The following is a 22474-nucleotide window of genomic DNA, read 5'->3' as shown; positions in this document are numbered from 1 at the left end:
AGTGGAGTGAAGGGTCACAATCAGTATCAACAGCTCAGTCATGCAGCCTTTGGTTGACATACTGAACCAGCCCTGTCCAGTAGATCTACATAATCTAGCAGACATATTAAAACAAGTGTTTCAAAAGGGAAATTAATTTTAATAACATACTTTATTTAATCCCTCACATCCAAAGTATGATTTCAGTATATAATCCATACAAAAATTACTAATGAGAAATTCTTTCTTTCTTTTGTACTAAATCTTCAAAATCTGGTATATATTTTACACTCACAGTACATCTCCATTTGGACTATTCCCATTTTAAATGCTCAATCACCACATGTGGCTTGTGTACTAAATGGCACAGTATTGAATGACACTAGCGTGTCACCTTCATGTACCTTAAATAGAGAGTGCAAAGAATTCCCTGTGCCTCTTCCCTGAGGTTAGCTTCCAGTACCACAGGTTTGTTTGGACTATTTTTGAAAGAAAAGACTCCTGCAGCATGTAATCTTTTGTGTCTGGTTTCTTTAATGCAATGTGGCATTTTAGAGATCCATCCACGTGGTTGCATGTGTGTCGCTTCTTAGCTTTTACTTCAGAGTCACTGCAGAGTTTCGAGGGGGGACTTCTCTGTCAGCACGTATAAGAGAAGCCATGTGAAGAAGCCACACTGAAAATACGATACTAACACTGATGGCATGGCTTCTCGGTGGTTCTTTCACCATTCTCTCTCCCACTTGAGTTCTGTCTCCTCCTGCCCTCACTCCCTGTGTGACCCTGTCCACCCCGTGGGCTGGACGACTCCCAGAACCAGCCTGGCACCAGCCCAGGTTTCTGCCCATCTTCTAGACAACGTCAGCTGGATGTCCTACTGACCCCTCCAGTGTAAGCATTCCCCAAACCCTCCTCCTCCTCCAGTAGCTTGCATCTCACTTGGTAGGACCACCAACCACCAAGCTGCCTGGACAGCCTTTAGTTTTCCCTCTTCCTCATCCCCTCCAATGGTAACCCAAAGCTGATGACTAAACTAATGGATTCTATAATTCTACCTCGTAAAGTTCTTTCAAAAATCCACATGGTCTCCAGCCACATGACTGTCGTTCAAGCCCTCATCATCTTCTACATGGAATATGACAGCAGCTTCCTAACTCACTTCCTCACCTCCCACTACCCCCCACCAGAGCACTGTCTCCACAATGTCAGCTACTTTTCCAGTGAACAAATCTGATTGCTACTTAAAAGCCTTCAATGAGATGCTACTGCCTGTAGGACACAAACTCCCTCATGAGGGCTGGAGGCCCTTTACGACCTGGTCTGACCTCTATTAGAGAATGTGGTAGATGTTGAATACTGCTTTATGATCTCCCTTTTGATCATAAGGTCCTCAAAGACAGAAACACCTCACTCGTCTCCCCATCCACAAAGCCTGGCCCCGTGACAAGCACACATCCAACGTTCAAGAAATCTTTTGTTGATTCTATGACTGCTTTAGGAAAGTTTTTCCTTGGAATGTTAGAAGACAGCATACAGATCATGTTCAGAGCTGAGCTCATGAGCACTCCGTGTGCCCTCCAAGAAGGCAGGTGATAAAGATGGGAGATGGGACCCACTGCAAATGACAGCCTGCTCTTCAGTGCATGAAGTGGCCTATAAACGAAGAAGTCACTTCCGGGAAATACACACCCAAGGTCATTACCAGGAGACACCTGTATGTATTCCAAAAGCCTGCCATTAATTCAAGACAGTTTTGAGAGTGTGTCAGAAACACAATTTTTACAAGAGGCTCAAAAAGGTCCGTCTCATTTAATTTACAGAGTTCCTTGTGGACTCAAACTGTATTTTCAGCTTGATCATTCACTTTACTAAGTTTGATTCCACATGACTAAAGGAGAAAGATTTGCCACCACGGAGCACACGGCTGAGAATGCATGGGAATTCATTATAAATCCAGACATGTGGTTCCACGGGAAGACTTCCTAGAAGGCATGCAGGAGTGGCATCTTCCCTGGGATACAGTCATTCAGTTGTCCAAATTGAGAGTTTTGAAAAAAGTGACACTGACCGGGATAAGTTTTAGCAATTTTTAAGATGTGAAAACTCTATTTTATGGCCACTGCTGGTATGTACATTTTTATATAAATATATTACTGGTGCATACGCAGGGAGATTTTGGTACATACTCATTTTGGGCAGATGCCTACATGATGCTAATATTGTACACACTTAGGGGTGTCGGTCCGAGGGCCTTACCATGATGCTCTTGTACATGTTGCCATTGTTGTCCTCTATACTGATGCGGATTATGCAGGTGTCTTCGTTCTGTTGGTTGTAAATGGGAGGCAGCACTGTCGAGGTAATGGATGTCACAGAGACGGAGCGCTTGTGGATTTTGGGGTTGTTGTTGCAGGATGGAGGGGAGGAGAGGGGGTTTATTAAGGACGACATCCCTGAGGAAGTTGTGTCCATGGAATGGATAGAGGAACATGATGAGGAAGACTCAGAGAGCTGGAAGAGTAAACACACCCCAGAAGAACACAGATTAGAACCTTGGCCAATGGCGCGCTTCACAATCTTCAAAGCAGAGGTAGATGCTGAGATGAATAAACTTCAATTACTTCCTCCACAACAGCTCACAGCACACACACACACATCTTGTCACTGGGGTAAGTATCCTGTTGGCAGATGCCTATCAGTGACTCAGTACTTGCCCCCTACATCCAGGTGAGGACGGATGCAAGGCAGTTCTCAAAATTCCCGTTTGCAGCTGCTTTTAAGGAAGTGACCAGCAGATGGCAGCAAATACCAGAAACTAGAGGCAACATGGCCTCCAGCAGGAAGTCAGAAGCTTAACAAGGGCTGGAGGAAAGCCTTACTTACCAACAGCTTATCCAGTCCCATTGCCCTGAGTGGGAATGCTGCTTAACACACCCACCACGATCTGTTTTCTATCACAGATTTTGTAGCAGGAGAGAAAGGTCTATACTTGTCGAAGTTTCTAAGATAAGGACCACAGATTCTATAGCTCTGCGTGGAACATTAGGCCCCTGGAGATCACCGGGCCCCAATCACTTTCTGCTGTGAAGAACCTTAATCCAGAGAGAAAAGTACTGGCAGCACCATCATGACATACTCCCCAGTTACCTGACTCCCAAGACCAGGTTCACACGGCAAGCACATAGCCAAGGCCCAGTCTAAAGCTGATGAAAACGTGGTAAATGAACATAGTATAGCACTACCTCGGTGATGTTTAGCACTGTGATGTGATGAGTTTGCATATATCTTATCTCACGTGGCTCTCCCAACTATCTTGTGAACAAAATGCAGAGCATTATAAAGATAAGGGAAAAAAGATTCAGAGAGGGAACACAGCCTATGAGAAGCTCCATTACTTTCTACTTTTCTACTTTCTACTTTTAAGGAATGAGATGCTTTTCCAATTAACTACAGTTACCATAAACTATGCAAGACTAATTACCAAAGAAACAGGATGCCCAAATTCACTAGGTTGTGTTAAAAAACAAAAAAAAAAACCTAAATTGAATCATTTTAACTATCAATTCTTATTGTGGAAAATTACAAATAATTTCTCAGAATGAGTTAAGCTGAATTGTTATATATATTATATAACAAATATTTCAGAAGTCATTTAAAAAATAAGTAACCTACTTATATCTTTTATACCTGTCTACTTTTCCAAGGAAAAAGCATACAGAAACTTAGCATTCTGATTATCTAGCTTCCAAGTAAAATGGGGTTTATCCCAGTTTATTTCCTAAGGACTTCGTCTTCCTATAGCGTAACTTTACATTAAATTCTACTATATGATTAGTTTAATTAGAGCCAGCAAGCTGATTTGACAACTCGGATATGTAGAAGTCTAACTGTGGCTCTATAATATGGTTTAGTAACATTTTTTGTCTATTTTCCCAAGTGAATCAACTTTGTGACTCAGTGTGAGGGCGAACTGATGGTGCATAATTTCAACAGCATCACTTTGCTTGAAGGTGCACCACACACAGTAGCCAAGAGGGTCCACTGTCCAGTTACTGGTTCAATTTTTTCACCTCCCTTTTCCTCTGTATAAATCCCCTTTCCTTCTGTTAGACTTTCCATAATTTTAATGACACTTAGGATTAAGATAAAGCTTTGAAGACGCCTGAGTTGCAGAAGCTCTAAACGGACCACCTGATGACGCCCCTAAGGTCTTGCTGAGAATTTGCTCTGAGGAGCAAGTGTGAAAATAAATGTTTAAAAACCATGATTGGGGGATGAAGTGACAGGAATGCTAAGTACACTTCACTGAACAGAGCAATCTCATAGAGCGCCACTGTGGAAGGCACGCGGGACACCTGAGGCTCAGGATCTAGAGTAGGGAGAGGCTGTGGAGGTCATCCAGGACCCGCTGTGCAGGGAGCGGGGGCACCAAGGCCTTTCCAGGTGACATTCAAGGATACTACAGCCCAGCGTGTGCGTGCATCCAAGTCAATGATTCAGCTTTAAACCGACAGAAATTCGTGCCTCTGAGGACGGTTCACCTGAAGAATAAAAATTCCTGACTTGTGCAAGAAATTAAAGCACCCGTGTGATAAGAGAGGAGTCAAGGGGTGTGCAAATGATACACACTTGGGCTGGCTACCGTGTAGTTTTAAGAGGGATGATCTGGACCTTCGCACATGTCCAGTGCACCAACAGGCATAAAGGTGATTCCACCCCCTTCCTGAACAGCGTGTGATATACCTCTATTGTCATTTGTATGATGTCCACCATCAGGAAATGGGGCCACAAAGAATTAGAACGTGTCTAAAGGTGAAGAATGATACCTCACTCCAGATTTTGACAACTTCAAAGCTGTATCTCAAGCCATGGAGAATGATTACATCTCCGGTTTCAAAAATATGCATGGGAAAATGGAGAACAGACTCAAAGGTGTTTCCAGAGCTTTTCCTTCAATATCCAGAGGATGTGCCTCTGGATTTCAACATAGAAAGGTAAGATCCAGCTGGGGCAGCACCTGAGACATCTCAGCCTGATGAGTCCTGAGTATGATGTCCGTCCTAGATCGGCTACACTGTGACAAGGTCACTTGAGGGTTCCTCTATTGCTGTTGTTGTTGACAACACAATGTGAAACTGCACACTGATCCTCTTATAGAATGGCAGAAAAAAAACAAAATGGGGGGATTCTTACCAACACTCTACCTCACTTGCTTACGCTTAAGCTAAGGGGCTAACAGTCACTTACACAGCAAGTCTGGCTGGCCAAAAATCTCCCCCAAATGGTGCAAATGCTAGCCACATCACAGTTGATGTTTCTGATTCAAACTTCTTCACCAACAGATTAAAGCAGGTGTGTAGAGAAGATTACGACAAATCTTGTTCTTATCGTTGTTGTTGCTATTTTTATTTCTTTATGAAGCCATGGAAAATGGAAACTCTATGGGAATTCTTTTATCACCTCTCAAAGTATACAATGGTAGATTGTATACTTGCTACCAATTCCTTACGCCCCTCTGAATCCATGTCCTTTGCCCTGTGACTCCACAGTTCCTCCCATTAGAAGGAGTCCCCTGCCTCACTTATTTATGTGAGATTTGGCCACATGATTTGCTTTGGGCAATAAAATGTTGGTATTATGACCAAAGTAAAGGCTTGATACATACCTATGGGGCTGGACTTGCTCTCTTGCTCATTTGTCTTAGCTTACTAACAATATGCCCCGGATAGCCTCATTATGCCAAGAAGAATGAGAGGAGCAGACCTGGACCAAACCCATGACCTAGGGCCAAGCCCAATGCACATCAACCAACCAGCAGATACATGACAGAGAATAAATGGCTGTTGTTTTAAGTACTGAGTTTTGGAGCGGTTTGCTATGTAACATTATTGCGGTAAAAGCATGGCAAAGACAAAGTATGACACCAAGAGACAAGGCTGACACATCTCTGTCTCTTGACTTTGCGCTCCTTCTAAGAAAATCCTCTGAGTCCTAAATAAAGTATACCTCATGTTACAGGCCACAGTCCTTCAGTCACCTTTGGATCCAAGACAATATTTCAAAGGCCAGATGAATACACCAATATGCTCACTATTTTTGGACCAGTTTCTATGAGAAATGGGTCCCTAGATTGAACTCTACTTTGACAGCTCCTATAAACATGAATTTCAAACTACTGTACAGTGATACACTTGAAAACAGACATTCTCGTGTGGCAACCACTAAACTACGTCAGGTGTCTACATTAGGACTTATGGGAAAGGAATGAGGGAATACCTTTTTTTGAGGCTCATCCGGTGTGTCCATGGGGGTGATAGAGCCCTCCTCGGCCTCTGAGTGGTTTGACTCGCAGGACGACACGCTGACAGAGTCCATGCTTTCACCAGAGCTCCCACTGGCAGTGGACTTGGGCTGCTCTTTGGTGGGAGTGCTACTGGTAATCATGTCCGACCCCAGAAAGAGTCTGCAGAACACATAAGGCCAGGCAGTTGTTTACAAATATGGAATCCATGATTTAGCAATAGTTTGTGCTAATTAACCCCTTAATTGTTTTGCCAATCTTGCATGCCCTGGCATGACTGGAAAACATTTCCTATAAAGTGTCTAATAGATCACAGTAAACATCTCATCTGAATAGGTCATTTCCAACCTCAAAGAACACACAGATTGCTTAGCTGAATGAGAGGCCATATTAATCTGAGGTCTTTCACTTTTCCAAAGAAGACATCCAGATGGCCAACAGACACATGAAAAGATGCCTGATGTCACTCCTCATCAGAGAGATACAAATCAAAACCACACCGAGATACCACCTCACGCCAGTCAGAGTGGCTAAAATGAACAAATCAGGAGACTGTAGATGCTGGCGAGGATGTGGAGAAACAGGAACCCTCGTGCACTGTTGGTGGGAATGCAAACTGGTGCAGCTGCTCTGGAAAACAGTGAGGAAGTTCCTCAAAAAATTAAAAATAGGTCTACCCTATGACCCAGCAATAGCACTGCTAGGAATTTACCCAAGGAATACAAGAGTGCTGATGCATAGGGGCACTTGTACCACAATGTTTACAGCAGTACTTTCAACAATAGCCAAATTATGGAAAGAGCCTAAATGTCCATCAACTGATGAATGAATAAAAACTCTTTTTAAAGTTGAGCTTGCAATACAGTAAGGAAAATCCCTACAGGCCAGAAATGAATAGGGAACTGAAAACCAGAAGTATGTGAGCTAACTCTGCAGCTGCTCTGGGTGGGGAGCGGGAGGTACCAATCTGGGGGAGCTAGGGACATGGGTTTTAACACATATACAGACCCAAAGATGAGGGCCTCTGTTTATATAAGGTGGGGAGATGAAATTGAAATCCCTTATAGAGCCAAGACCCTCAAAGAGCTATACCCTTAGTAAAAAGATGGGCTAGAAAAATGTCTTCCTACTGGCACGGGAAGACAACAAGGAAGCTTATCGTCTTGGCCTGAGCTTGGGTGAAAGAAAAATGTCTCCCCTAAAATCATGTGTTATCTTGGCCAGCACCTCACTCAACTTTGCTACCTATGCTATACTTTGCTACTTATACTTCTGTGCAAACCAGAATTAAAAAACATTTCTGGAAGAATACATCTTCAACCCAGGATGTAGAGGATTTTCTGTTAAAGATGAGCTCATAATACAACATTACAAAAACATACAAGGAAATATCCCACCCAAAGGGAGTCAACAAACATTAGACTCTTGAGAGCTTCAGATACAAGAACTGACAGAAAGAAACTAATAATTTATTCATTCATTTGACAAATGTTTGAGTGTCTACCACAGACCAGGCTATAAAATATGTTTAAAATATTACAGACAGAAGAAAAAAGGTTGAAAACAGGAGAGAAGAACAGGACATCCTGACAAAAGAACAGGAAGGCAATTTGAAAAAAAATTCGCTTCTAGACTAAAAAATTCAGTGATTTAAAATAAAAACTCGGTGGAAGGATTAAATAACTGTTTAAGAGAAGCACTGAAAACAAGATGACAGATCTGAAGAAAATGTTAAGAAATCAGCATCAAAATCTAAAGACATGGAAAATAAGAAAGGTTAAAAGATGGAGACTGGAATAAGAAATGTTGACGTGTGTAAGAAGAATTCCAAGAGAAGACAATGAAGAGAATGGAAGAGTGACTTTATCTGAAGAGATGGTAGGTGAGAAGATTCCAGAACTAATGAACTGCATGAATCTTTAGATCCAGGAACTACATCTTGAATAGAATAAATAAGACTCAATCCTCACTTAAACTTTCTAATGGTATATCAAAGACAAAAGAAGTTCTTAAAAGCAATGGCGGCGGGGGGGGGGGGGGGGAGGGGGGAGGGGGGGAGGGGGGGAGGGGGGAGGGGATGGGCATAATACAAAGGAATGGTAAACAGATAGCAGACATCTCAAAAGCAAACAGCAGAAGTGAGAAGACCTGGAATACTGTCTTCAAAGTGCTGAGTGAAAATAACGGTCGCCCTTGAATTCCATACCCAGCTAACAGAATTCTGAGAGTGAGCACAAAATAAAGACTTTCTCAGACAAAGACGGAGAGGGTTCACATTAACAGACAACATGAAAAAGAGTAAAAGGAGGGAAGGGTAAGACGCAAGAAGGAAAGGCATGTAAAGAAACTAGCAAATGCAGCCAAGCCCAACAAGCACTGACTGGACAAAATAACAAGAGTAGAACCACTGAGCCTGATTTTTCATTAAATATTTCAGGAATTATAAGCTCAAATTCCAAGACCTGAAGCATGTCTTTGTTCTGTCTCATCTCTGACCCACCACCTCTTGCCCCATTTTCCATGTCACTTCCTTTCTTGGACCTCCAAGCCTTACTGGGGCTCCAGGGGAAAGCACTAAACTCTGACCACAATTTTCAGGGGAAAAAGCAATGCCACTGTCGTACACCCCTGTGATTACGAGGTAGACCTTTGAAGGCTGTGGACTAGTGGTCCGCAGCCCGTCATCTGAGACTCTAGCTTTGAACGACACTGTTCAAAGACTAAAGGTTCTTCCATTTGCACAATTCCATGAGGTCATTTCTGCTTTACAAAGGGTAATTCTAGCTCAATACTAGGCATCTCTGACCTTCAGAGCAAGCACACCTTCCCTTATGGCTTCAAAATTCTTTCCAACCTCTTTGGAAAATGGATCATTAAATGTGGGGAGAGCAAAGAGTACATTTTCCACATTTTAAAAAATGCTAAGATCATAAAATATTTTGGAAATCGATGGCACAGAATCACCCTTATACGTACAAGAAATACGAAGGGTGACCATGTGGCCTGTTTTATTCATGATAAATGTTCAAACTCAGATACCGAAGGTTTTAACTCAAGCATCTTGGCAAGATTTCACCAAGGAGAGAATGTACTCCGTGTCTACCACACTTCATGCACGGCACTGCACCCTCACAGTCCTCTTACATGAAACTTTAGATTTTCATGAAACTATCTCTGCAGAGTTTCTGCATGTGTCAGACTTGATGCAAAGAGAGGACCCAGGGGTGCTAGAGCACCCGGCACAGTAAATATGGATAGCTGGGTTGGAGAGAAGTAGTGGGAAGCAGTTATATCAAAATGCATCTACAGTGGCTACTGCCTGAGGACAGGGAAGGAAAAGCAAGGGGGTAAAGGCATTAGCACTTAGGGCTACCTGGGGTGCCTGGGTGGCTCAGTCAGTTAAGTGTCTGACATCAGCTCAGGTCATGATCTCACGGTTCATGAGTTTAAGCCCTGCATCGGGCTCTCTGCTGTCTACATGGAGCCTGCTTCAGATCCTCTGTCCCCCTCTCTCTATGCCTCTCCTCTGTTCATTATCTCTCTGTGTGTCTCAACATAAATGAATAAACTTCCAAAACAGAAAATAAAAAAAGGACTAGATGTACCTGTGCAGACCTCTGACTGCCATAGCAGGTCCAGAAATTTCCAATTATTTCTCATGCAGAAGACCATCAAGATGCCTGGCACCCCTGGCCTCACCTCCTGAGGAGTCTGATTCCCTGTGTAGGTGTCCATCTTACCAACTGACAAGGCTTGGTCAGGTCCTCGGGTTACCTCACGAGAGAGTTCATTCTCCTCCAGGATTGCAGCCATGAAAAGATAGCAAGACGCTATGGAAACTCTACAGGGGACAACCCACGAGCTCAGAAATCTAGTGTTCAGGAGGGCCAGGGGAGGCATCTGGACAGAGGTTTGGCAAGATATCAAGACTACCTTCAAAATGCTTTCAATAAAATCACATGTCCCAGTGTAATCTTCAGATGTCACCTGATATCAGGTGGAAGCCTGAGCAGCTTCATTAGTGGGACATCATGCCATCCACACCAGTAAGCACCTGCACATGTTTATTGGAAACATGACAATACCCAAGTTCGTGTGCCATCCTTGCCTCCATGTCTCACTGGGGATCACCGAGGTAGGTGGATAGACAGTGCTGGGAAGTAGCAAAAACCCACAGAAACAGTCAGAATCCTGACCCCCCAAAAAAAAAAAAAAAAAAAGACTAAAAAAGACAGTAACAGAAAGTTGTTTCATGAAAAAATAACGGTGGCTCTCCAGGTACCCTTTGAGAGTGAGGCAGTGTTTGAGAAGCGTTACAACCCCACCAGTCGTGCACCAACCCACTGAGATGAACATTACTATTCTGGTTTCACAAATGATGACACAGAAGTTCACACAACAGATAAGAGGTGGAAAGTTGGGATGTGTCAGGTCAGCATGGCTCCCAGGCCACCCTGCCACCAAAAAAAAAAAAAAAAAAAAAAAAAAACCCCAAAAAACTGTCCAATATGCCCTAGTCGTTGTTCTTGCTCGTCCCTGGCAATGCAGAGTGTGACACCCAGGGGATCAGACACAGGTATAGGTCTTCCAAGGCAAGAGCAAATTTATTAATCAAATGACAATCCTTGTTTCCTGGCACTGACCTCTTTGGCTTTCGTTTGATTCGTTAGCCTGACGTCTCTTGGAGTCTAACGTCTGAGAGATCAACTTGGTGACACAGACTAGATCCTCTATGGCTCTTCTGTAAAAATGGCTACCATCAAAGCACGGGGGCTAATTAAGCTAACAGTTTCTCATTCTTTCCTCCCACCCTCCGCACCCTTTCCCTCTGCCTTGTCCTCCTTCCCTCATCTTCTTCCTCCTCCACTTTTTACCTCCTGCCCCATCTTTCCTTCCTCTCTTCCTTCACGAAGTATTTTTCCCATGGGCAGTATAGTAAAAAGGTATCTTGGCTCTATGGCCAAATCTTGAGTTTGAATCCAGATCTTCCAATAACTAACACACTATTTACCCCGTCTGTGCCTTACTTTCCTGGTTTATAATGTTGGCATAACAATAGGACCTAGCACTTAGGTTATTTTGTGGGTTGGATGAAAAATACGTGTATTGTCCTTAAAACAGTGTTGGCCCATGGCTCAGTTTATTCATTCAATAAATATTTATTAATTATCTACTATGTGCCAGGCACCATTCTAGGTTCCGGGGAGACAGCAAGGAACAGAAACCAGACATACGTGCCTGCCTTCGTGGACTCTGCATTGGAGATAATCAACAGACACATACAGCAAACAGTATGTCACATGGAGGTAAAGGCAGTGGAGAAATTCAAAGCAGGTGAAGGTGACAGAGTGTGCCACGGGAGGTAAGGCAGATGGGGCATGGTATTAAGTAAGGTGGTTGGCAGAAGGCTGAGAAGGTGATGTTTCAGCAAGCATCTGAAAGGAGTGAGTGAGTGAGTCATTTGGCTATTTGGGGAGCAGTGTTCTGAGCAGAAGAAACGGCACGCCTAGCGTGTTCAGGGAGGTGTGGGTGGCTGGAAAGCAGAGGAGAGTGAGCAGAAAAAGATGAGGACAGACAGTTAAGGGACAGGCAGGGCTGGGATGACACGGCAGTCCCTGAAGGGTCGTGAGGGACACTGTAAGGACGCCTGACTTTCCTCAAAGGGAGACAGGAGTTATGAACTTGGCTATGGAGTGCCTCCTGCATGCGTGGCACTGAGCTGGGCAAATAGCCACGAGTGTGATGGACAAAGGTCCCGCTCTCCAGCGGCTTACGTTCCGCCACAGGAAGCAGCCAGTGTGACCGAGAGTGACGGGGGAAGGCGGCGGCATCAGAGAGGGCTGTCTCTCAGGAGCGAACGCTGTTGCCCGTATCTGAAGGGACCAGCCACAGAGAACGAGCATGCCAGGCCACGGGAACATCTGGTGCAAAGGCCCTGAAGCAAGAACGAGCCTGGTGTGGTTGGCAGATGGCTAGAAGCTGGGCATGGCTGGGTCTCAGCGAACAAGGGGGCAGGTCGGATGAGAGGAAGGTAGTCAAGAAGGTTGGGGGAAGATCACGAGAGTCTTCCTAAGCCACGATAAGGAGTCTGGGTGCTATCTTACAATAAAAGCATCAGAGGTTTTTAAGCAAGGAAGCGGTATAATCTGGTGTGTGTTTTATGCGAATACCAGACTATTTGGTGGAGAATGGACTGTTGAGGCAAGGCTGGGGCCAGAAGCCAGTAAGGATGTTGTGGGAGTGGTCCAGGTAAGAGATGATGGTCGCCCATACCAGAGAGAACAGTGGAGAAGAAGGAATCGATTCAGAACAGGTACTGGGTTCACGACAGAAAGATTAACAGGTGAGTGAACTGCTCTTCACTTCCGCCCTGGCTCAGGGCTGCGGTACTGAACATCCTGTCCCTTCTCTGATGAGACCCTCTGGGACCCGCGGGTGACACTCACAGGCTGAGCCTCTTCACCATGCTCTTCCGAGGCTTGGGAGAGGTGGCACTGGCGTCAGCAGCCGCTTCGATCTCGCAGGACAGGGCGTAGCTGGGGAAGAAGAAGGGAGCTTGTGAGGTCAGAGCCTGAGAACTGACGAAGCGGCGGAAGTGCACACGGTCTGCCCGTTTTGTTTTAGAGGAAGTCTCTGACCGTTCAAGGTAAAGATACACACCATGTTGTTCCCCCACCAATCTCAGAGGGTGTGGACTTCATGGCCAAGTTTTAAAAATTTATATGTGTGCTTCCTCCCCTCACCCCCACCCTGGCCTATGGACCGAGGCTGTTTAGTGCCGCATGCCTCGGAGAGGGACTGTGTGCTCTGGCAGCATTGAAGGCTGACTCCACTGCTTCCTGATCATTCTCATCCCGCTACTAAGCCAGGGGGAGAATTACTTCTTGTCTGGTACCCTCCCCTCATCACTTCGTGTGTGTGTGTGTGTGTGCACGTGCTCAACTTTTTGTCTATGAGAAATGAAAGAAGAGACTTTTGTAAACTATTTAATCTTTAACGAACAGAGGCAGTTATATTATTGGTAAAGATGTGTTAAATATGATTTTTAAGTGCTGAAACAGCCTAAATTAAAAACGCTCCAAATTTGGACATCTATATGCCAGGCAGATGTACGTAACTTCCATAAGCACAAGAGGAATTTATATATGACTTGAAATGTCTTTTATGAAAGCTTGTAGCTCTAAATAGTTGTACTTGGTTCTGGCTGGGTGAGGAAGGGTCAGTGTGGTAAATAGTAGCTCAGTAAGTCGTTAATTATGTGTACTTTTTTTAAACCTAAGGATGCATCCAGGTATTTGCTCATATGCAGGTATTCGTCGATAAAGGAATTTTGCAAATATTAGCTTAAGCTCTAGAGGTGGTTATAAATCTGACAGAAAAAAATAGGATATGTTTAGCAAGATTCTTCTAATCACTAAAAAGTCAATTATTACAATTAACAAAAAGTTAATTGTTAGAGCTGATATTGTGGGCCTAGACTTTCCGATCCAGACCACTAGCCATGATATGTACGTCCCCTATGTGAGAAGGACGTACACATAGAGAGAAAATTAATTCATACAAACTGATCATCAGAGCAGAAATGTAGAGAGAGGCAATAACTGCTTTATTTTCTACATGGCAAAGAAAAAAAATCTTCACCAACCAATGAGCACTGAATCATAGGTTTTAATGTAACAGGGATCACAAAGGACCTCAGAAATAATCGATCTTCCAAATGAGGGAACTGAGGCACACAGAGGTTATGTGATTTGCCCAACCATTATACAACCACCTGATGAGTCTAGGTTGGAGAGTCAAGAAGACTGGAGTTTAAGTCCAAACTCCATCACTGACTAGTTGAGTTATTCTCTGAATCTCAATGTCCTCTTTGGCCAAATACTTATTTTGCTGTCAGTTTTGCTCTCCCTGATGGTAAACTTTCAAGGATATCCCCCAGTCTACAGCAGGGGTCAGCAAATATTTTCTGTAAAAGACCAGATAGTAAGTGTTTTAGGCTTTGCGGGCTATACGGTCTCTCTCCCACCTAATTAGCTGCCTTTAAAGCATGAAAGCAACCATAAATAAGATGTCAATGAATGGGCTGTATTCCAATAAAACTTTATTTACGAATACTAAAACTTAGATGTCAAATAACTGTCCATGTTACAGTCTTCCCTTTTTTTTGAACTATTTAAAAATGTAAAAACATGTGGTGTGCCAAATATGGCCTGTAGATTCCAATCTGCTAGACTACAGGGTAAAGACTAACACCCTTGCTGGGCCAACAGTCAAAGCACTGGAGTTAATGTCCTTTTCCATGCATATCAACCAAGACTTTGAAAACTGTCCCTTGTGTCCCAGCCAACAGAATTCTCACTGTTCTTCCAAATGCCAACCATGTCAGGCCACCAAGCCTTTGCTCATGTTCTTCCCTCTGTACGGAATTTTCTTTCCCACTTCTCCTGGTGAAATCTTACCTTTTCCTTCACAGCCTAGCCCAAATATTTACACCTTTTCGATCATCTTCCCTACCTTCCCTCATCCTGAAGAAATGTTCCTGCCTCCAGATCCCGTAGCAGTTTAGTTACCCACCATATTTCAATTTTTCATGAATCTGTCTCTCCTTCCCAGTTGAAAGCTCCCTGGAAAGCCGGTACCAATGAACAAAAATGACAAACATGGTGACGGTGGTGGTGGTGACCTTCACTTTAACAATGCTTTTCCAAATATGATTTCACTTAATCCTCACAAGCATTTTATAGATGAGTATGCTGAAGATCAGGCAGAAAAAGTGACTTGTTCAAGGTTACAAAGATAAATAAATGGTGGAGCCAAGAATGTGAAAGCACATCTTCTGACACATCAGTTCAGCTTTTCCTGCTATACCATTACCCTTCGGAGACGGAGGATCTAGAATCTGGTAGCTGGTCAATAAATAGTTGCTGAATAAAGGGGCAAGTGAGGAACTGGATGTAGTATTCCTCTCGCCGACGCCTTAGCTCTATCCTGACAGGCAATACATGTACCTACCTTTCCTCCTCTGTTAGAAGCTGCTGTCTCTGGAACCACTGGATGAACTTTTGGTCTGGGGTCATACAATAGCTGTTGCAGGCAGACTGTAAGAGTTTTATTTGGGCAATCACTTCGAATTCCTACAGCAGACGGAACACCAAAAAGAAAGTAAATAAAAAGGCCAACCAAATAGTGTATACATCTTTCCAACACGAAAACACACCACATTAGGATAAACAATGGAGAAAAACATCGAGGAGAACTCTCAAGTACTGCCTTTCTTAGAAATAAAAGAATTGTGAATTTTAGGGGCGCCTGGGTGGCTCAGCTGGTTGAGCATCTGACTTTATTCAGCTCAGTTCATGACCTCACAGTTTGTGGATTCAAGCCCCGCAACGGGCTCTGTACTGACAGCTCAGAGCCTGGAGCCTGCTTCAGGTTCTGTGTCTCCCTCTCTCTCTCTCTGCCCCTCCACCATTCACACTCTTGTCTATCTCTCTAAAAAATAAACATAAAAAAATTAAAAAAGAATTGTTAATTTTAACTCTAAATCCCTGAAGTCTTTGTATGTTTATTTGTCAATCCTCCCTTCTCCTTGAAAAAGCAATTTATATGAATAAAACAAGCTAGCAGAGCAACCCAAACTAGTTATTACCTAAACCCACAGTGGCTTCCTTTTTCTCTTTTATGTTTTCATTCTAGGGATAGAAAAGTTATTTTTTAAAGTTGTGTACTTGCAAAGTACATTTCAAATTTCCATGACTATGTCCTAAAAGATAAAGGCAAAAATGAACTTTATGTCAGGAGGCTCCTAGGTTTCCCTTCCCCATCTTCTTCAACCCTTACCCCTCAGTAAATAAGTTTGGGTAGAGCTGAAAAGCTAAACAGTCTAGGGCCTCATAAACTCAAATGTTTGGATTTCCTGAATCCTTGGGTTTTTACTACTCCAGTAAATCCTTTAACTAAATCTTTTAAAGCTCAGAAGAGAAGCAAGTATATAATTATGTCCAGTATTATTTATACTTCTTCCGATGTTTCAATAAAGATTTTTTTTTAAGTCAACAAAGGGTATAAGCTTTAGCTTTAATACTCAAATTTTCCAAAGGTTTAACATGCTAGTCTTAAAAGGAAAGAGAGTACCATCCAGGGTTATTCCCAAGTTCAAGGACAAAGATGGGTAACTCTGGAGGGCAATAAGTAAATTTGTTTTATCATTCCAGGACATGACAGAAGAAATTCAACAATGAGCAGATTCTGTGGGCATCAACTTCCCATCCAATGACTTCAGCTCTTGGTCTCCATATCCTTAAGGAATATTTATCATCATGCTCTACTCTGCCAGGGACAGGAGACTTAAAGTTGCCTATGTTAGCGTATCTTGTTACCAGTGAGCTCAGCCTGGTTGGCTCCTGAAGTTTTGATTTTAACTCGATGTTATTTCCTCCTGGAAGTTTCTCTGGCTCCACAAGTTAGGGATAGATGCCCCTCCTACATATTCCTGTGATACCCGCTACTTCTCACAAGCCCTTACCTGCTGTATTATAACTTCCTTACTGTCTACCTTCCTCCTGGATTGTGAACTTTATGAGGGCAGGGGGCTCCGGGTTTTCTCTGCTGCAATCCCCAAACCTATCAGAGTGGTCCACTCATGTTAAGTAAAGTATGCCAGCAATATTTGTGGAATGAATGAATGAATGAATGAATGAGTAAAGAACAAGGAGTGCTGGGCGGGGGTGGGGGCGGTGAAGGCATTATTTTGCTCATTCTCCTTTGAATCATTTACATATCTCTTCAAACACACTATTTTAACTCTAAAACCATAGTAAATTTTCAAAGCTCTGTTCTATCTTTTTCAGAGCAGTGCAAAACTATCCACTATTCTATCCACAGAAACATTCAAGTTGACGTTGAACACCCCCTTCTCGTGTTGACAAGAAAGGAAAAGAATAACCATCCGCATGTAACAGTGAAGATCCTCTCCTTTCCTCCCTCAGACCAAGAGTTCATCATCTTTATTAACTCTTCTATGTCATTTACTCTTATGAAGGCCCTTCTCCTTCACAGGGTGAACCTGTTGTTGCCCAAGCTAATTAGAAACAATGAGATGGGCGGGGCAGGGGGTGGTAAGGAAAGAAATGTGGGTTCTGGAGCAGCAGGACAGGGCTTGTGTCCTGGGTCCACTACCAGGAGACCCTTGGTCAAGTTGAGGAAGATAAAACCTACTTCACAGCACTCTGGGGGAGTAATACATAGGAAGGCACAAGTCACAATGGTATATGATAAATGCTTGATAGATGCTAATTGAAAACTTAAGTCTCCTCTTCTTTTTTTTTTTTATGCCCAGACGAAGTAAAATGGAAAACTACAGCCAAGACCTCTACTTACCCTTCTCCTTTTCTCAAAGTTTATCAGCCCACCCTGAAAGAAATTAAATTAAAAAAATAGTGACAAACCAAGCTACTTTGAAACACAGCCCTACATTGTCCCATGTCTCATTAAAATATATCACAGGGATAATAAAGTCACAATTATTAACGACACTACAATTTTAGCTCCTATGTAGGAAGAGAAGCAGCATTTGCTTCAAGAAAAACATTCTTTTAATTATAATAGGACAGGATAGGCAGACAGCCTTCTTATAAAATGTCTGATACTGGGATGCCTGAGTGGCTGAGCTTCTGACTCTTGATTTAGGATCAGGTCATGATCCCAGGGTCATGGGATCAAGCCCCACATCCAGTTAAATGCTGAGCGTGGAGCCTGCTTAAAATTTTCTCTCTCTCTCTGCCCCTCTCCCCTGCCCACACATGTACTCTCTCTCTCTCAATATATATATATATATATATATATATATATATATATATATATATATATATATACACACACACACACACATGTAATATAAATTAAAAAGAGAAAGTCTGAAATGAGCTAAAGTAGTAATGATAAGGAAGTTACAATTCAGAATCCAAATATATTTGTAGAGCCAGTAAGGGCAAAAGCTTGAGTACATGTTCCATTACGCTTTATTTCTTGACCCAAAGCAACAAAAACAGACGGTCATTGACTCATACTGGAAACCAAATTGTCAATGGTTTATCAAAAGGGAAGTCCTTTCTACACAGCCTCACAAAAAACTTAAGTTTCAATTCTTCATCCTGCGGCTCCTGTTCTCAGTAGGCTGAATTTAACTTCGAGATCACTGGTCACTCCCCCAAAATTCCCCAATGCGAATGAGTGTTTCCTGAGATAAGCCGAGGCAGAGGACGGGAAGAGATAGAGCTCAGGAAATGCAAAATGAATGCACATGCCCACAACAGCACAAGGAACTCAGAAGTAGGTTTGTGCAAAACAACTGCCCCGCCTGCTAATTCTGATGGAGTGAAAGCAGGCTCATCTCATGAGATAACCAGGGAGGGGAGGTAAACAGATACACGAGCAATCCTTAAATCTCATTTCAAATGTCAAATTTCTTCTCCACTTAGTATTTTATTACAGCTACTAACAAGTGGCTTAAATTTCACTTCTCTTCCCACTGAAAGAGAGAGAGAGAGAGAGAGAGAGAGAGAGCGAGCATGCATGCACGCATGCAGGAGACAGTACCAGAGCGCCTCGGGGCATCTGACTGCCTCCCTACCCCACCAAGTGGAATATAAAGACAGATCACCCTTCAGGCCCATGTGCCAAAGTCCTACTCAACATAAGGTCTTTCTCACACCCGCTCCTTCATGAGGCCTTGCTGTCACCCCCGCGTGTGGAACTGACGGTGGCCTGCTTTCTTCTCTCACTGCATTTCTGTTGGAAATCTTACTACTTCCACAGTCACTGCCCGCTTTGATGTAGAGCTCGCACTGAACTGTGGGCCACTTACTCTTCTTTGTATTCTTCGTGGTACTGAACACAGTGCCAGATACATAATAGGCCCTCAACAGACACCAATTAAGTGAATTTCTCTCTTGGGTATCCGAGTCACCAGGTGCACACGACTCACCTCAATGTAGTCCTGAAGAGCAGTGTCAAGCATGGTGAGGTCAGTCAGGAAGGTGCCCAGGTAGGGCACAGTTCCCTGCATCACACCCTGAAGAACAAGCACACCAAAATGGTCTTTGTCGTGACTGAAAAGTTGAAGGGTTTCAACAGCCTCCGTGCGGAAGTGAATGAGCCTATTGTTGGCCAAATGGGCCAAGTGACCGTTCATAGATGAAAGCAGCAGTCTCTGAATGGCCAGGTGGGCTTTGACAACATCTGGAGAAAAGTTAAAGTCCATTCAAGACCTGACTTGGGGCCATTAGGGCTAACCTCCGTGAATGAAGTTTTTAAAACTTCTAAAAAAGACAGGCATTCTATCACCCAATCTCTAACTTTCAAAGTTATGAAAACAAACCTTACAGCCAGGAGATCATACAAGTACGTTCGAGGGTGTTCACGGAAGGATTCATATTGTGTGCACGCTGTTCAAGGGATGCCTTTTCTCTTTAAGAGTGTGTGGATACTCCTGGTGGTTTGGAATGGCCTCACCATCGGTAGGAGTGGAACGCCATACACTGAAGGAGACTGGATGCCACAAGACGGTGGAGTGTCACTATTAAAATGATCTCTTGGGCTAGACTTTGTGGCTCACTTCCAAAGTACAGAGGTGGCACAGGGAAAAATAATAACTTCAAAGTGGAAAATCTGGCAAAATACTACTTTAACCAAGTGACTAAGGCGAACATCACCGACGACACCACACGTCACACACTCCTTGATAGGATGTGATGAGAATGGCACTTTACTTCTGTGATAGTCCTCGCCCAAACCCATAACCTCAGCATATTCACTAGAAAACAGCACAGACACACTCTTACCGTGGGCCATCCTAAGGATAACAAGACAGTATTCCCTAAGACTGTCAAGGTCACGAGAAACTATCACAGAGCAGAGCAGACTGGGGAGACAGGACCGCTAAACGCGGTGTGGTTCCCTGGCCAGGCTCCCGGAGCAGAAAGAGCATACCAATGCAAAAGTGGTGAAGCCCGAACAGAGTCTGGATTTTAGTTCACAGTAGCATGCAGGTGTTAGTGCCTTAGTGTCGACAGATGTGCCACAGCGAGAGAGGGTGTTAACAATCGGGGAAACGGAGTGAGGGCTTCACAGAAACTCTATGCATTCTCTGGAACTTTTCTGTAAACTCCATAATAAAAAGTTCACTTAAAAAAAAATTGTCCCTTGGAAATGAAGGTAGAATCACTGTGACAGCAGGTGTACACAGTATTGATGTCACCAAATTTCCTTTGATATCATGTCAATTCTCCCTAAAGCCACTGAGGCACTAACCATTCTGGAGAGAAAATAAAAAGGGGCTTGCATGGACGCCTTCTCCTCACATCATTCAGGCACATATGGAAGTTCTGAAAGAAAACAATGTCTCAGCCAGGGCAAGACCAGGCTGCTCCATGTGAGGCTGGCTAGGAGATCATACAAGTATGTTCGAGAGTGTTCACAGAAGGATAAAACTCTAAGTAGGAGTTCTTGGCCAGAACTTCCGGCAGAGGTTCACCTTGAGGACTCATTCTCAGAGGCAGTTTTGTCCTTCCCTGTTATGAGCACAAGGTCTCAGCCTGAACTAAAATAATTTTTTTAATAGCTATTTTTAACTTATCTTTGGACAACCAAAAAAAAGTCTGAAACGCTGTGAAATGTTTTACCGGCTTTATGTTACAGAAGAGTCCTATCATTCAAACTCAACGTTTCTGATTTATGTCCAACCTTCCGAAGAGGAGAAAGGTTGTCAGTCTTTCATCTCCTCTCTCTGGTTTTCCCCCTTCCATGCTAAAAGAAGAGTTTTTAAAATAAGGCTAAAGATGGTAACTATCTCTCAGTCTTAAGGAGGAAGGTATGGTACTCCTTTCAGTACTGAAAAACTAGGGGAAAAAAAGGTCTGGTTAGTCCTTGGGATTAGTATGGAAAGTGGAAAATGGAGAGGGTTTCGAACAAACGAAAAGATCTGCCAGTGTGTGGACCAAGTCCTCCTGGGAGCAGACACTTTCCTCAGCACCCACGTCCTGGGTCACCGTGTGTCCAAAGTTGACTAGAGCAGGCATTCCTGTTGGGGAACTGAAGCCCAGGAGGTCTCAAGGCCAAGGTAGCAGCAGCTTCCAAGGGCAGAAGTGGATGGAGGAAGCCAGCAAGAGGGAAGGGAGCCTACCCGCGGCAGACTCTGCCTTACCTCTAGAAGAACAAACGCTCCAGAGAACGCTCAGATTTGTGACTCTCAGTGTTTATTTGCCACTGGGTCACATGGGAGCGGGAGTGACAATGTCTCTGCTACAGACCTCCCAGGGTTGCTGAGAGGTTGGAGACCATTCTTGAAAGCAGGGGCATCCTGTAGACGGGGTGCCAGGAAGGAGCCCCACCGCCCACATAGGGCTGCCTTCTGATGGACCCTCGGGGAAGACCGGGGGCCATACGTACCATGTCCTTCTGGAGCTGAAGCCTCCTCTGAGTCCGCTTCTGGTTTTCTTTCACACTGCTGTCCAGGTTTGCAAATTTTGAGGTTCCTTCCTACGACACAGAAGCACACACAGAGGAGAGTGATGGAGAAGGCCACTAGGAAGAAACACAGGGGCCTCTAGCTTCCGGTACAGAACCTCTGCACAGCCACCCAGTGCCACACAAAATGAAGAGGCCTCCAGCAGGCTCTGGGCTGAATTTATAGAAATGTTTGGCTGGCTTGTTGCAAGTGGTCTAATTGCAGTAAGGTCTGCTGGCCTCCGATTATCCTGTGTTCCCCCTGCTTTGTAAGAAGAACCCTGATTTCGGGGATAACATCAATGGTCAATAGAAGGCAGGCAATTCCCAAACGGGAGACAATTTTTACATATCCTGAATTTCACTCAGAGTAATCACATGTCCTGGAAATGAAGATCGCTTCCTCAGTACATTTTGTGATTTCTTGATCTGGGCCTGAAATACATGTGCCAGCATTCTGTGAAAGAAAAGGGATGATTTCTGTGGTATTTCTTAGCTAAAGGAAACTTTTGTACCGGAAGTTTTCTGAGGAAGTCCAGTATCATGGTGCGGCACTAACCTATGAAAGCCAGACCTTCACACATTTTTCCCCCCATTTTTCTCGGCCAATCCATCCTCGCAAGTTGCTCCTCAGGTTTGGAACTCTTACAAGTCAATCCTTCCTCCTGGCACCTGAGGACGGACAGCTAC

At 43.8% G+C, this 22474-nt stretch overlaps 1 protein-coding gene across 3 annotated transcripts in view; it reads right to left on the bottom strand.

Annotated features, from left to right (window-relative positions):
* RGL1 (ral guanine nucleotide dissociation stimulator like 1) overlaps positions 1-22474 on the bottom strand; it is a 256412-nt gene that overhangs the window by 7790 nt on the left and 226148 nt on the right. For all 3 annotated transcript variants that reach the window (XM_019427176.2, XM_053909181.1, XM_019427170.2), the window contains 7 exons: positions 21728-21817; positions 19266-19352; positions 17660-17692; positions 15293-15414; positions 12727-12816; positions 6256-6442; positions 2236-2490 (listed from right to left, as the gene is read on the bottom strand). In XM_019427176.2, the coding sequence (XP_019282721.1) occupies positions 2236-2490; positions 6256-6442; positions 12727-12816; positions 15293-15414; positions 17660-17692; positions 19266-19352; positions 21728-21817 (864 nt within the window). The remainder of the gene's footprint in view (positions 1-2235; positions 2491-6255; positions 6443-12726; positions 12817-15292; positions 15415-17659; positions 17693-19265; positions 19353-21727; positions 21818-22474) is intronic.

This window comes from Panthera pardus, unplaced genomic scaffold (genome assembly GCF_024362965.1).
Source record: "Panthera pardus isolate Hobbes unplaced genomic scaffold, ASM2436296v1 HiC_scaffold_21, whole genome shotgun sequence".
Classification (NCBI taxonomy): Eukaryota; Metazoa; Chordata; class Mammalia; order Carnivora; family Felidae; genus Panthera; species Panthera pardus.
The sequence above is the reverse complement of the archived record's forward strand: the minus strand, read 5'-3'. Positions and strand labels throughout refer to the sequence as shown.